Source organism: Bombus vosnesenskii, unplaced genomic scaffold, assembly GCF_011952255.1.
Source record: "Bombus vosnesenskii isolate JDL3184/JDL3185 unplaced genomic scaffold, Bvos_JDL3184-5_v1.1 scf7180000013299, whole genome shotgun sequence".
Taxonomy (NCBI): domain Eukaryota; kingdom Metazoa; phylum Arthropoda; class Insecta; order Hymenoptera; family Apidae; genus Bombus; species Bombus vosnesenskii.
In genome coordinates, this window is record NW_022882949.1 from 219,572 (window position 1) to 235,832 (window position 16,261).

General features: G+C 29.4%; 3 protein-coding genes across 4 annotated transcripts; 1 reads left to right on the top strand and 2 right to left on the bottom strand.

Moving 5' to 3' along the window:
• Positions 1 to 142: 142 nt before the first annotated feature.
• Positions 143 to 6,272, bottom strand: LOC117233752 (ecto-NOX disulfide-thiol exchanger 2). 2 transcript variants are annotated; one of them, XM_033494311.1, is made up of 10 exons: positions 5,889 to 6,272; positions 5,477 to 5,738; positions 4,774 to 5,363; positions 4,469 to 4,686; positions 4,179 to 4,373; positions 3,857 to 4,040; positions 2,276 to 2,382; positions 1,050 to 1,244; positions 633 to 942; positions 143 to 551 (listed from the first exon to the last, which is right to left on the bottom strand). In XM_033494311.1, the coding sequence occupies exons 1-10, from the start codon at positions 5,935 to 5,937 to the stop codon at positions 334 to 336; spliced, it is 2,328 nt and encodes a 775-aa protein (XP_033350202.1). In that variant the 5' UTR covers positions 5,938 to 6,272; the 3' UTR covers positions 143 to 333. The 2 variants fall into 2 exon arrangements, with proteins under 2 accessions (XP_033350202.1, XP_033350201.1); XM_033494310.1 differs by having other exon boundaries at positions 3,857 to 4,088.
• On the top strand, positions 6,098 to 10,996 carry LOC117233754. The gene is made up of 10 exons (XM_033494313.1): positions 6,098 to 6,231; positions 6,407 to 6,516; positions 6,582 to 6,638; positions 6,709 to 6,849; positions 6,936 to 7,030; positions 9,007 to 9,082; positions 9,415 to 9,601; positions 10,424 to 10,536; positions 10,668 to 10,738; positions 10,816 to 10,996. Exons 1-10 carry the CDS (start codon positions 6,155 to 6,157, stop codon positions 10,981 to 10,983), a joined length of 1,095 nt encoding a protein of 364 aa, XP_033350204.1. The 5' UTR covers positions 6,098 to 6,154; the 3' UTR covers positions 10,984 to 10,996.
• Positions 10,997 to 12,147: 1,151 nt separating this feature from the next.
• Positions 12,148 to 15,623, bottom strand: LOC117233753 (arf-GAP with dual PH domain-containing protein 1-like). Its single transcript, XM_033494312.1, has 7 exons — positions 15,427 to 15,623; positions 15,269 to 15,359; positions 14,271 to 14,496; positions 13,995 to 14,193; positions 13,553 to 13,912; positions 13,246 to 13,468; positions 12,148 to 13,158 (listed from the first exon to the last, which is right to left on the bottom strand). The coding sequence occupies exons 2-7, from the start codon at positions 15,348 to 15,350 to the stop codon at positions 13,091 to 13,093; spliced, it is 1,158 nt and encodes a 385-aa protein (XP_033350203.1). The 5' UTR covers positions 15,351 to 15,359; positions 15,427 to 15,623; the 3' UTR covers positions 12,148 to 13,090.
• Positions 15,624 to 16,261: the final 638 nt, after the last annotated feature.

The following is a 16,261-nucleotide window of genomic DNA, read 5'->3' on the forward strand; positions in this document are numbered from 1 at the left end:
AATTCGAATTTCATTTTACGTCAATGATATATTCATTTTTATGAATTTTTTTATAAGAAATCCGAAATCAATTTTTATATTATTAAGTAATATGTTGCTTTTAAGCTTTCAAACAAAAATACAGTCATTTTCTTTTAGATTATTTGAAATTGCTTAATTTTATTTACAAGTGTTTTGCTCAAGGACGACATTGCGAAGTAAAGTCTCGCTACAAGAATTATAAGTATCACAATGAAAATTAACATGACAAGACACCATAACATGATGGTATTACAAAATCCTTTAATAGATATCTTATTAATTTTCTCAAAGATAATCATCGATACATATGAATCAGTGATTACGGTAAACATTAAAACCTGAAAATTGCCAACGCCTTTCCATGTTCGCTCCGATTCCGAATAAGTCCTGTTTAAAGACTTGAGGAAATCGTTGCATCAGTGCTTCTACTTCATTGGGTTTGATACCTGGTTCCATTTTTTGTAAATAGGACCATAAATAATCTACACTTGCACCAAATGGATGAATATGTAAAAAGGTTGCTATTAATCCTATAATCATAAAAAATGTATTTATCAAATAAATAATATTTGAAATAGTTGGAAATTCATAGAATGATTCATGGAAACTACCTATCAGCTTGGCATCCTTCTGGGTAATTTGTACGAAGTTAGACGTTAAGACTAATTGCTTCGGAGTTCGGGGCTCCTCACTGACGTCATCATCTTTATCTAACGTTATAATCTCGCTCTCACGAGGTTCTTCTTTTTTCGTGGCATTCAGTTTGACAGTTAAATCTTTAATTTTCTGGTCATCTTGTGCTTGTTGTTTCCTTGATTGCATCAATTGTTCCTGCATGCCTTTTAAAGTTTGTTGCAACATCTTCATTTGTTTATCCTTCGCATCTATTTCACTTTTTGTTTCGGATTTTAGCAAATCTACCTACAAAATAAAATAAAAATGTATTCTTGTTTGTTTTACTATTTCTTTTTCTTTATAATAATTTTCTCGCATTACAACTTAAACATTAAATCAAAGTCATCACATACTTCATTTTTATATGCCTCTAATTGACACCGAAGACTATCATTTTCCTCCTTTAATACTTGTAATCTTTCAATATCATTGTGTGCATCCGATTGATTGCGTGTTTTTTTGCGTTGTGGTTCCTCTTCTGAGTCAGAAACTTCCATTTCTCCTTCACCTTCCATTAGAGATTCTTCCAGCTGTACTGCTTTAATTTCCTATTGCAATGAAAAATCATCACTGAGTTCATCCCTATTCAAATTTATCAATAAAGACAACATCAAAAAACATGCCTATATATACATATGTATGTGTGTGTGTGTGTATATATATATATTTATATATATGTACACATACATATGTATGTATATATCTGTTTTTTTTTTTAATATCACTATAGGTAAAAAGTTGATAGAACATAGTTTTAACTTCAACCATTTCTCATAATCTAATGTATTTCAAAAAATGCATTTCTATAATGTAAAAGTCAGTTTAAATATTATGCACATAAGATAATCCTTATAATGGATGACGACAGTTCACTTCTTAAATAAAAATTGATGTTTTCAGAAATCACCCAAAAGATGCTTACCTGAGTAAAATTTCATAGAATAGTTTACATAAATAAAGAAGTAAACAAACTAAAGAACAAACTAATAAGAAAACAAGTATAGTAAGGCATATATGATATGCCTTTGTGTATACGTGTGTAGGGGTTGTATGTGTCTCGATCAAGCATACCTATCTTTAAAATACAAAAATGAATAGGTTTATTTCTTAACTATATATCTATGTCCTTGTTCTCACAATTTCATTTGTATTAGCGTAAGATGAGAAATCCGCTTAATAAAAGTGAAAATTATATTTTAGATTAGAAATTGTTGTTGGTTCGATTGTTACCTGTTTAAACTCCAGTCAATGGTACCTGGCCAATTCAAATGAAAAAGTCTATTCTTTACCTTTCACGTTCCATAATTCCCAAAAAGTTTAAACATCAATTATACATTGTTTGTATAGAGTATGTCTGACAAGACGCAACAAAGTCATTCATACTCTTTGATCACTACTTACCTTCCTTTTTGAAAAAATGTGTTTGCAAAACGCGTGTGCCTGGCGCATGGATGAACGTGCATTCGCATAAAGAAGCGCTTTGTGACTCGTAAGACTTTGTCGATGATTACTGTTGTCTAATTGTAAAAAAAGTAACATACTGGACACGGGCTACTAACATGGGAATGCAAATACATACCGAGGATTGTTTCTTCCACATTTCGATGTTCTTCCGTTGAGCCTTTGTGAAGTGATCCCAGACCTTCTTGTGGCTGGCCGCAGTAAAGACGCGTTCAATCTGACTGACTGTTGATGACATGGTCGCATGTTGCATACAAAAACACAACAAATCTTCTGTTGTATACCCTGCTTTAAACTCTACATTCGTGTTGATCTAATACGTAACTCTCGTTAAAATCATCTAGTGTATATCACGCGTATGTCATGTAATTTATACACATTTTTGACATATTCTTTGCAATATTCAGTCACAGTATCGCAAGTGTTATCTGTACCCCCTTCAACAATTTTTCTATATCTTTCAAATTCGAACGTTTCTTTTCAAAATACATTTGTGATTTTAATGTTACTTGAATATTTATTATCTCTCACTTTTTTTGTCTTTAGGAAAATCTTCTATATAGCAAATAAAGCAATAGAAAATAATCATGAAATTACTTATCCAAATAATATTTTCAAAAACTGCTTTCACCGTCGATCAGGGATCCTTATCGGAGGTGTTGCAATTCGGCTGTCAATCAGTCTTTTCAATGGGTCACGATTAGTGCTTGTTTTCTTTAAGAAAATCTGCACTATTTTCCTAACAACTTACAACATGTAGAGGCTTCCGACGTTAAAACGATGATCTTACGCTACGATTCCACATGTCTTATTTTGCACTAAATAATACACTAAGCTATTTGTCGACTACTTGTATTATAATCGTATTCATATAAAATTGCTACATCAGGTTAACTGATAGATTAATATACTATATTGAGAATCATAGCATAATGTCATCTCCGCAACGAATATTTAGCCCATCACCCTTAATCCTTAGCATTGCAAGCATGCAATTTTTAGGTACACTATGTTTCTATAAAATGAATTTTTGTAGTATTTGTGCTCTTTTGTTCAATCATCAGAGCCTAGAATCAGAAGACAGGATATCTTCACCCACCTTATTTTCTCCTACTGTCTTTGATCCTTCTATCGAGTTGTCCCGATCGTGCATTGACCACAATACACTCGTTACATAATAAATTTCTTACAATACATCTGATGTTCTGATCTTAATAAGAATGAAATTTTTCCACAACTGAGATTCGATACAAAACGATCGACGATGTAACTTTCAATGTTAAAAATTTTATTTAATTTCATGTATTTGCCATTGGAAATGTCAGAATCTTTAATATCAAAAGTGACGTACTTTTACAATTATTATAACAATAAATTCTGCATTTATTATATATATATATGTGTAGTCTAATTTAGCTAATAGGTAGTAGCTAAGAATTTACTAGATATACAACAACAGAAAGTACGCACTTCTGTTATTACAAGATAAGCGAAATTCTGATGCAACCGCATTTTATCATTTCTCGTATCGAATACTTAAAGAATTTTAGGACCCTTACTTTATGGTAAAAAAACTTACCAGGTAAAGCAATATGTATGTAGATTTGCTCTTGTGTACATAAATAATGTACAGTGGTACAGAGCCATGTTATAGAAAAAAATATATATATAAACATGTATATAGTTTATAAAAACGTACATTGTATTAAGAGTCCTTGCATCCTTCCTTTCATAAGTTCCTTTGCCTTCTGAAGTTCCTCTTCGTATGCGACTTTTTCTGTGAGTAACCTTCGAACGTGAGAATTCGTTGACTGAATCATCGAATAAAAAGTGTTAGCGTTGCGTTTGGTGCAGTCTCCACGCTCGAGCCATGTTACGACAACCTGGAATGATTTAATGCGCTTGTTTTGTAACGTGACAGAACGCGTTTTCTGGAATTCAAAAGTTTTAGTCTGCAGAAACGCTTAACAACGCTTAAAATATTTTACATAATAAATACGTTCACAATGATAATTACTTACTTGCACCGCTTTCATAAAAGTATCGTCCTGCTTAATTTTCTCGCAAATATTTGATGCTTCATGATCTGTATAATGTACTACTGGAGGAGGACTGGACGGTGCCCTCTGTCTTTCTTTTTCAACTCTTTCTCTGTGGCGTTGTTCTCTCTGTAGTTGACGTTGTCTACATTCCCATTCATATTGGTCATCCCTAGCCTATATTTTTTATCACGGTATAAGTAAATAAACTAGTATTTACGTATTTACTTAATTTTTTATATATTAAAAGATACTGAGCACTATGTACAAACCTGAGCAAAATCTACATGAAGCCTGCCTGTGTTTGCAGGGTCACCACTGGATCCTATTCTAACTCTATATCCAGATAAATAAATTGCAGCATCAACACTACTCTCCAGTACGAAACGTATATGACAAAAATTTTTTTTAGAAAGTCGTAAAGTAGTTATTTCTCCGCATCGCTCAAATATTTCTTGAATAATCGTTTCCGTGATGTTTTCCGGCAAACCTACGTGATAATATTTACAAGAAGTTATTAGTTTTATATTAATTTTGAGTTTGTGTACAATATACAGACAGAATAAATTGAAAATACCTCCGACAAAAATTGTTCTGCATCCTGGAGGCCTTTCACGGGTTGTTGGAGGTGGAGCATTTGGATTTGGTGGAAACAGTGTACAACTTTTACAATGTATAATTTCTTTGGTACCTTGTGGCGTTGTAGGTGGAGGAGGTAAGGCACCACTCATAATTTGGGCAGCATCGTTCATTATTTGTTCTGGTCCTAATATTTGTGCACCTATCATACTACCATCGTGTGACATCATTCCCATACTCATAGGCCCATAACTATGAGTATGACCCATATGTGGCCCAAGTGTCATTTCACTCATCATAGGTCCCATTGGACCCATTGGACCCATTCCCATCACTGGATATCCTACTCCCATTCCCCAAACTCCTGTTGCTTGTTCCATTTGTGTTCCCAAATTCGGAGTATTACCAGTATTTGATGATGATGGAATTTCATTACTATTCGAATTACTAGTATGACTGTTATTGTTACTGGTAGAATTTATACTGTTTCGATCATCTGGTCTTCGTTCTTCTCTTCTATCTCTTTCACTTCTTTCTTCCCTTCTTTCTCTATCACGTTCCCTTCGATCGCTTCGATCACTTCTAGATCTACTTCAAAAATATTGTATAATATAATAAATGCAGAAAAAATGCATAATATGATTATGATGTTAACACAATTCTATAACTTAATTACGTGAAACAGTAAGCGAGAAAACAACCTTCTATTGTCTCGATTATCTCTATTGTCTCGGTTTTCTCTTTCACGTCGAATGTCACTTTTTTCATTTCTTTTATCACTATTATCTTCAGAAGCTTCTCTAACTACCGGTGGTTGGTTTTTATTTGTACTAAATTCTAATGGAGAATCATTCATTCCTGGCAGTGGTATCGGTGGAGGTAAAGGAGGAAATCCTTGGCCTGCCAACTCCATAAAACTTTGTGGACCTGCGATTGGAGCAAGAGGTCCCATCGGTCCTATACCTAAAGACATACATGATATCCTTAAGTACGAGGATTTTTCTAATTATAATAAGATAAATGAAACTTTAAATACAGTAATAAGGAATACGTGTTTCGACAGATGTAAATGTATTATAATGTAAAGTATATGGTTATGACTTTCAAGCATACCCATTGGTGGCATAGCGGCCGCTGGTACACCCGGAAAATTGTAAGCCATTTTCTATTAAACTTTTCACAGTGCTGCAATTATTCTTTGACAAATTACAAATAGTAAAAGAGATTGAAGAAAATAAGTTTACTCTTTCGGGATTCTAGATCATATCGTTGCAAGCTCTGCATCCAATATGGCAGGAAAGCGAATGTAACCTCTTTAGTTTTAAATTTCTCAATCGGCTCATTTCTTCGATAATTTTGATGTTAATTAATCTTGTGCCATGAGAGACAACGAGTGTACTAAAATTATCGGATCGAATGTAATTTTAGTACCGTATAAGAAGAAGCACGTTGAAAGGCTGGTATCGTTTACCTGTTATCGATTGTCGACATCAATTTACGTTAGCAAAAATATCCGCCATTTTTAAATCGTTCCTTATGTTTCTTTGAAATAGTTGGCAAATTAATATAATTTGTTCTTCAATAATTATTTAATATCACTGACATTTTGTATTATATTAGTTTATTTTCAGGTATCATGAATGGATGAAGTCCGCAGAATTACGATATTTTACTGGTTCAGAGATGTTAACATTGGAAGAAGAATTTCAAATGCAACAGCGATGGCATCAGGATCAAGACAGTAAGTAACTTTATTTTTAAACTACATGTTCAGTTCTACTGCTGATATATTTTTATTTGTTTTAGAATGTACTTTTATCATTTTGGAAAAAACTGTTTTTACTACATCTGGAAACGAGATAGGTACATAAAACATTATTCTATGTTTAACACTATTCTTTTCATTATGTATCAATATCAATGAATTTTTTAGAAGCTATGATTGGAGATACAAATTTATTTTTTAACGAATCAGATCAGCCAAATACTGCAGAAGTTGAAATTATGATAGCAAATGTTACTTATAGGAGAAAAAAAAGAGGTTGGGAAGCTATGATTCTAATGCTTCTTTATGGTATATGTTTTATGATGTCTCTTTTTTCTGTCATTTATGCGTCTTTTTTTATTTTAATAAAAATTAAAATACTTTTCTCAAATTAGGAATCAGCGTATTAAATGTCACTAAATACATTGCAAAAATTAAATTTGACAATGAAAAGAGTATAAAAATGTTCGAAAAATTGGGATTTCACAAGGTAACCTGTTTCTTAAAGTATTCATTTAATAGGAATAATACTTTATTGTCAAAATATATATAATTTATATTGTAAAATAGATAGAAAGAAGCCAAGTTTTCCAAGAATATACTTTTGAAAAAATAGTAAATCGAGATTGGATAGACTGGTTATATTCTGACACTAATATGGATGTAATTACTTATGAAGAGTATGATAAAGAGAGAGAGAGAGAATAACCCTGTCCATGATTTGTAATATATTTATAACAGAATCAGTAGTATTAAATGTTTTTTCATAATTTTCTTATATCACGAATTATTAAATCATGGAATTCTAAAAACGTTCAAACATTTGTAACTAATATGTTATATCATTTTATGATATTAAATAATTCTCAATAGCGTAGTTAGTTACAATTGACATAACTAAGCCGTGATTGCTTTTGATTGTCTCTAAGTGATCATAGTTGACTACACGTGTGTGGTGTATGCAACTTCGACGAAAAGCTGTTTTGAACGTAAAACTTTTTTACGTGTTCAATTAATTGAAAATATATCTAATAATATATTTGATGTAATCCAAAATATACGTAAGTAATTAACTTTATTTACACTTTATTCTTTTTTCGTTCGCTTACATTAAGTTTGATTTTATTGATAACGTAGAAAAAGTTTGCCTAAAAATAACGGAAAAATAGACTTAAACTGAATGAATCTTGTTGTCATGTCGATTTGTCATTATGGAATGGCTCGAAAACTTTATTGATTATTTAAGATGAAAGATTTTTTACAGCACGAATGTTTATGTTATCTAAATTATAATACAAATTGAAATTTACATGCATCTATCTTTGTACATCTTCGTCTTATAACTCTATACAAATATAGAAAAATAATAGTGTTGTTATATAATATATTTAATTTATGTTATTTATATATATATAATTATTGTTATTCGAAAACTATTACAAAAATCTGCAAATGTTACTCAATATGCAAATAAATATTGGCAACAACAATGAAAGTGATAGAAGTTAAAGATATTCTTTCAAGTTTATAAGTTTTTTTCCCTGATAAGTGCATTTATGTAATTATTTCGGAATATGTTCTTTCTAATCATTGTAGAATAAAAAAGTGTATAATATTCGAAAAAGATCGTAGGTAGGTTAAGCGATAATTTGAAACAGAAACGGATTAGAAAATGTGTACCGAAGGACGACAGCTATCTACTATTATTCAACACGTACGCGGAGATATGTATTATATTTCAACGCGTATACAGATTTGGAAGAAGGTATAAGTATAAAAAACAAACGTTGTATAAGATAAGAAACTGTTTGACCCAAAAAAACTCTAAATTTAAAACAATTAACTTTTGCATTCCTCTTACAAGATATCTAAGAATTATTCGCCAGATTTCTACATTAGTATTGCGTTTATGAAAATTCGGAAAAATTTTTCCTACTTTATTACCTGTAAGAATATACCGCATTGCGGCACCGTTTTGCCTTCTTCGCCTTATTCTATCTACATCTATCAATGTATCTCCTGCAATTATATTTAGATAGTGCAGAGCCTAAATAATAATTTAACTACGTATTAATCACTTGCTGGTTTACTTTTTTGTAAAAAACCGAAATTTCAGTGATCGATGATAATAAATTTCGTTACACAATGAGCACGGTGAGTTTACAAAGAAGAAAATAATTCTGATAATATTGCAATGTATAGTAGATACATATTTCTAGTTCCAATTAATTGTACCATGTTCGTTATAATCAAATTTTAGAATTTTTAGAATTCTTAATAATATTCGTTGCTTCAAATTCTTTGAATATCTATATTAAAAAATCTTATCATTTTTATATATGTAACATAACGCATCAAATTTCAGATAATAAAGCAGAAGTGAAATTGAAATTGGAAACCTGTGGAAAACTTTTCACAATTATGTCTCTATTAAAAGTATTCCAAAAGTTGAAAAGTTCCGCGCAGAAAAGACCATTACTCTTCAATTCAATGATATACGGTTCTTTTTATACCGGTGCTGAATTCGCACAACAAACTTATAGTAAAATATTCAAGGTAATATCTCTTTTTGTACGATCAAGGTATACGATTGAAAGGATGAAAATTTCAGGGAAAATATTTTAACTAAAAATAATATTACGTAAAAAATAAACAATATATACAGAAGAAGCATATAATGAATACATATATAAAGAAAGTTAACAGAATAACAAACAAATTTCTTCAATAAAAATGAAAGACAAAGCAACTACGAAAGGTATAGTAGTATAATATATACTACTATATCACAAAAATATGTTATTGTATAATATTTGTTAACGTTTTTAATTGATTAATTGTTGCGATTGTAGTTTTCATTATCACCGGTATCAGCAAACATTGAAGAGACAAACACACTTGAAATTAAGAAACCACTATCTCTTTGGATAAGAAACTTTAATCAAAAGTTGGGTTTATTGGATGAGAATAACTCAGCGCAATCGAGAAGTTACAATTGGGCTCAACTTAAACGATATGCTATTTATGGTTGTTTCATTGCAGGACCTATACTACATGGATGGTACCGCGTATCACTTTATCTTTTTATACAATGCTTTATGCTATTTATCCGTTTTTATCACTTATCATCTATCACATTATGCTTTTCTGGTTACATAGTAAGGCACTTTATGTATTAAGCGCATGCATATGCATATGTGCTTATATATGTGTCTATACATATATATGCAATTGTGTTTGTAACAAATGGAACACGAAAGTTATTGAAAATGTCTAATTTAATAATTACAATATCGTTAAACGACTAAATTTTTTTTGATCATACAAATATATTTTTTCTTTAAATAGAAATTGAACATTTAAAATAAATTAAAATATAAATAATAACAATAACAACAATAACGACAACGATATTAAAAATTAAAGCACTTGATATTGATATTAGAAAGTTAAAAAAGGAATTATGTATATATATATATATATATATAAATCCTATATCGATATATAAAAAAGTTGTCAAGTAATTGGTTGGTTTTATTTGATTTTGATAACGTTGATCTTTCGTAGACGCTTGTTATTATAAATATCAACATGAAATAAATTGTCTGTCCACTGGATGACGATCGCACGATTGCATTCATCGGCACGCTGGTCTTCTGTCGACTTGTCACCTTCGGTGAGCTTATTCTATTTTGTGATTTGCAAAACTTGCTTGTATTGTATTTGTTAATGCCAATGTTATCATGAACTATCATGATAAAATAATCTCTTTCCATAAAAAATATCTTTCCATAATATTTATTAATTTTAAATTAACATTTAAGCTAACGTTTAAGAATCGACTAAAAATCAATTAAATTATTCAATGTTGTGTTTTCATCAGGTACAAATGGTTGGATATATTTTATAAGGGCCAAACTATAAAAATTGTCCTCACAAAACTTTTGGTCGACCAATTTATTCTTACACCGCCATTAATTACGCTGTTTTTCATCAGTTTGTATTCAATTTCTCTGTATCACATATATATATGCATATATATATTAATTTTATATATAGTATTCATATTTTTTCAATCGTTTTAAATAACATTACACATCTCGTTATCATATTCCTTAATGTTTTAGGTATGAGTTTGATGGAGGGTAAATCGAATCCATTGGATGAATGTAAAGCAAAATTTTTGCAAACGTTCAAGGTAATTTAAATTATTTTATTCTTAACAGTCAATTGATTCTAGTTTTCAATCTAGTTGGATTTCTTTTTTATTTTTAGACTTCCTGCATGTACTGGTTACCAGTTCAATTTTTAAATTTTCTACTAGTACCATCAGCACTACGAGTCTCCTTCGTTAGTATCGCAGCCTTTTGTTGGGTAAACATACTCTGTTATTTGAAAAGTATACCTATATCCGAATGTAATAATAATCAAATAAAATATTGATTTCCTGCGTTAATATCTTTGTTTCTGCATGTTAAAGTTCACTAAAAACTTAGTATAACAATGAGCATGACATATTTAAATAATTGTAATTTAGTTTAGTTTAATATATATAATACGTAAACTTAAGTATTTGTCAAAGAGCATTAAGGGCATTAATAATTGAAATATTTTTAATTTCTTTCATGTAGGTTCCGTAAAAAAACTCATTAGCTTAATATTAGAAAGTGCCAGAATAATTTGAAATGTAAAAGTATAACGCGTTTATATTTTTAATATGTATTGTAGTAAATATAATGTTACATTCGAAAATGGAAAGCTACAATCAATTGCACTATGACAAGTAATTTAATGGAATATTCTGTTGCAATGTTATCAATTTTTACGAGGAGAAATTAAAGATTACCTTATGATATAATTATTATATTCCAAACCATTAAAAATAAAAATTTCCAACTTTAATTTATATAAACCAATCAAAAACTTGATAAAATTGTGAAATAAATAAGTCACCTATATGTATATAGTGAATTTAGTGTATATACAGTAATCAACATTAAATATATGATGTATATAAGTTATACATATGCATAGTGGAATTGCTATATATAGGATATTGCTATATCTAGGAAAATATTTTCATTTTTTCACAGAAAATGTACACCCTCAAACTGATATTTAATCTAATAGATAAGTAATACTCTGATTAGTATTGCAAAGAAAATATTCTGAAACAAGGAAGGGAGGAAATCACATTATTTCGATATAACAATACGATTTCTATCAGTAAACAAATAATATTCCAATATTGCTTTTAACTTTTAAATAGAATTAAATTTGGAATACAAAAAGAGATATATCACGTTAAAGAAAAATTTCATACTATTATTATCATTGAAATGTGTTTTCAATAATACAATGCACTAGTATGAAAATATTACCTTCCATTTTTGAAACAAGTAAAATATTTTTATTACTCTTAATTTGCATGTATGTTCATGACACATATATGTATGTAAAATGAACTAGTCTCTTCATTTGACACAGTTTTATGAAAAAGATTTGATCATTGTACAAACATGTATTTTATAAGAAAAAGCTTATTTCATGTTCAAGGCAATGAAAGATTATATGCATTTCACGTTTCTATAATAAATATTGTTCATATAAATGTTATAATATATTAATTATATAATACATATATTTGTAGCAACACAATATGTATGTATGTACCATTATGTATGTAGAATCTCACTGATTTAGCTTACATTATACCTACTGTGATTGTATAAAAGAATGCATAAAAGGATAGGCCATGGAAGTTTACTACTTCCATATAGAATATCGCACTATTTATAGTTTTACACTTATTTTGGAAATCTAAGTGATTGATAATCATCACAGAACAAAAATACTGCAAATAATATTGAATTCAAGTATTGAACAAAATTTAAACATTTAGACATTCATTCAGTATGCTCTACTTTCGTTACTTCTTTTTTCCACACATTACATTACTATACAATACTTAGTTTAAATTTCCAAGAAGGATATTATGTATTTTGTTAGAATTTTATACGTTTCCATTAATCCGCAAATAAATATTACATAGTAATATTATTAAGTAAAAATTGTTCATAATGTAATATATAATACTGTCACCTTGATTTGACAGTAAGCAAAAAGCATTTCAAGATAAAAGTATCTTCAAAGAGTATATCAACTTTGTTATATTTATTTCATTTTCATATTATGTTATCAGAAAGAACCACTTATTCGATATATGTATTTAGATCAATTGAATTTACTACTTGACCATATTAAACTTTCTAAATTTGTTGATAATGATCATACGAGAATATTAAAAATTACATCGTGTTTACTTAAAAAGTATTTTTTATAACGTTATATGTATGTATAAGATATAACGTGTATTTTTATGAATAAATATGCGTACGGCATTCGATAGCATTGTGCGATTACAAAACATTATCTATTTGCTATCGGATCGATTGATCTACTTCCTCAACAGTCTTAATAAAACGACTTAATTGGTTCATCTAATATTCACTTTTAACAATTAGGAAAGGCACCTAAGAGGGATCCAGCCCTACCTTGTAGATGAAAATATATTCATTGTTCCACTGGCTGTGCGTTTTCTTATAAGACGTGCTGCCACTGTAAACGTTTAATTAAAAACAACATTATGCAACGTTTTTAACTTTCCCTTTTTTGAATTTTTCTCTTTATTTTGGTAAGACTTACCAGTTGCATCTTGTGGAGTAAGTGGTTTATCTATCACTTTTTGAATTACACTTATCCATTGTGATCTATCATCATCGCTTTGAGCAGAAAGGAGATAGGTTCTATCTGGTGTTTCAAGAGTAAATGAAAACCCTTGATCCCTTGCACCCGGAGGTACTCCTATTTTTACTGCAAAACCATCTGAACTGTGTCCCAAGAAGATTTCACCTTTTGGATGTGCATCCTTCAAATTGACACAAAATAAACTTATTAATTATCTTTCAATAGTAATAATATACTTGTATCTAGTAAATAAGTATGTGCAGACCATGGGATCGTCATGATACATTAGTTTTCGTCCATCTAATGTGAACCATCTTTTCTTGTAAGCATCCGTATACCTAGGTCCAGTTTTCCATAAAAACCCTTCACGTGGGAAGTCTCTAGTAAGTTGTGAAAGTAATTCAGCCTCGGTTGCTCCTGGATATGCAACTTGCAGACGATGTAACTTAGCGCATCGTATTGCCAAATACCAATTTGTAATTACTTCTGGATCTTCATGATATACATAGATATGTCTTGTGGTTCCATCTTTCATAAATGATATTTGTAGACTGTTTTGATTACAAGTTTTAGGAGGAGCAAAAGCCACGTTTAACTCCGATATTCTAAGGACAGCTTTGGGTTCCTTAAAACATAATAAAACTGGTAAGAATAGAAATAGTACATACCAAATATTAAATAAATATTTATAATTAATGTTCATAAACCTTATTTTCTTTAACATGATACTTGAGAGTATCATCTGCCTCACAAAGAACAAATTTTCGAGGATGATATCGCGAATCTTCTTTACCACGTTTCATTAAAAATCCTTCCATAAATCCTGACACATAATGATTTTGCCTCTCTGGATGACAAAATTCTTCTCTTTCATATTTTGCTCTTATCCATTGCTCTATCAATACTCTGTTAATCGAAAAGGATGATTTTTAGAATATATTTGTTTCTAACTTATTGTTACAAATACATATATAACAACGTACTGTGGTGCATCCGGATTTGGTCTGCGATAACATGGAGGTACACGTTCTTCATAATGAAGCCTAGCTGCGATATTACCAACTTCTCTAATTCTATTTACTTGAGAATCTTCCCACCTGTCCAGTTTTAAATGCTTAACTTTAGAAATATGTGCACCCATTGATCTATGTATACCTGCACACCTTGTGCATACAAATATTCCTATGTTATAAGAAGCCCATTCTGGATCTGGAATTTAATTCCGATTAACCTTATGAAAATATTTTATTTTCTGATTTTCTGACGTAGCTATAATTTATTCAAATATAGATAAACATAAACACATGTGACTGTGAAAAAGATTTCAATAAATAAAGAAATATGATATGCATTACTTTTAAAATGACAAAACAAGCTAGCTACTCATTTTAAAAGAATAACACATAATGCTATATATCATTCCAAAAAGATTTTAGCAAGAGAGGTAAATAAACGTAAGAAGTAACACAATCTAGATGCATGAAATCTCTTTATTACTATATACAATTATAAACTGAACTGGTACCAGATATTATAGCGACACCTTTAAATTCCTTACATAAAAAGCATTCCAAATGAAACAATTTCAAGATTCTTTAAAACAAATACAATATTGCCTATTTTAAATATAATTCATACAAAAATTTGTAATCACACAACATCATAAGCCTTATACTATATGCATAAACGTAAACTAATTGCTGAATTAATAATATCACTTTAGAACAACGATGTTGTACAAAGCAAATTTTTTCAGTTAGTTGTAACAAAGTAAAGGCAAATAAAAATAACAGTTTCAACATTATCATTTCTAATACTAGAGTTATAATTAAATTATTTTGGGATTTATCCTGAATAAAGTTAGGAAAACAAGATTTCGTATTCAACTAGTGAATAGTTTGTAATATAATAGAATAAAATAAATCCCCGTTAATGTCTTCTACATTACGATACGGTAATGCTTCTTAGAAAACCCACTCACTCTTTGCCCCACAATCCGCACATACATTATTTCCAGGTTTTTTGAGGAGTTCTGCTAACAACTTCTCGTTTAAGTCCGCCATCTTAAAACACTGACAAACAGCAATAAGTGTATATGCAAAATGCAAAGATTATTCGATACGAAGAAGGTTAACTCACTTAAAAGACTCTCTACGATTAACACATAAAAATATATCACCTAAAATATTATATTATATATTATATTAATTTGTCGTCTAATGGAATAGAAATTTTTATCTTTAATTTTAATTTTACTTTCGGATAACGTTTTGTCTTTAATATGTGCTTAATCATGACCAATTACTCCTGCTATTCTTCTTTGTCACTTGTCATTTAGGACAGTAAACATACAAATTTGTAGAAACCAAGCTATTAATTTTCAAACTTTAATATGTTAAATTAAAGAGGAAATCAAATTTAGAGTTATACTATTCCCAAAGTGATATTTTTCCACAAGAAAATTACTTTGTTAAAAAGATATGTCAACATATATATATATTAATATATATATATTATATATATTAATTTTATTACTATTTGTTAAGTTATTTAAAATCATTATATTCTTCTGTTAAAAGAACCTGAGTAATATTAAAAGAAAATAACATTTTAGAAGAAAATAGAAGTGTGTTAAATTTAATTTCTTAACTTTATTTAAATATTATGTTTTATATACATACATATATTTCTAATTACAAAGCTAAATAATTATAAAATGATATCATTAGTTATATTATATTTTGAAGAAATAAGAATTTAATAATAATGTAAATAGTTTCACCAACTTGTTTTTACAATTATCCAACAGATTCAATCATTTTTTACCATCAATGCAGTAAGAAAGATCAGATCTATAATCCGTACTTTGTGCAGTAAGAAATAAATATCAGTAACATATTTGTATTATTGATTACATATTGAACATTTTTATGCGATTGATTTAATGGTATTGTATTGAATATTGAATCATTAT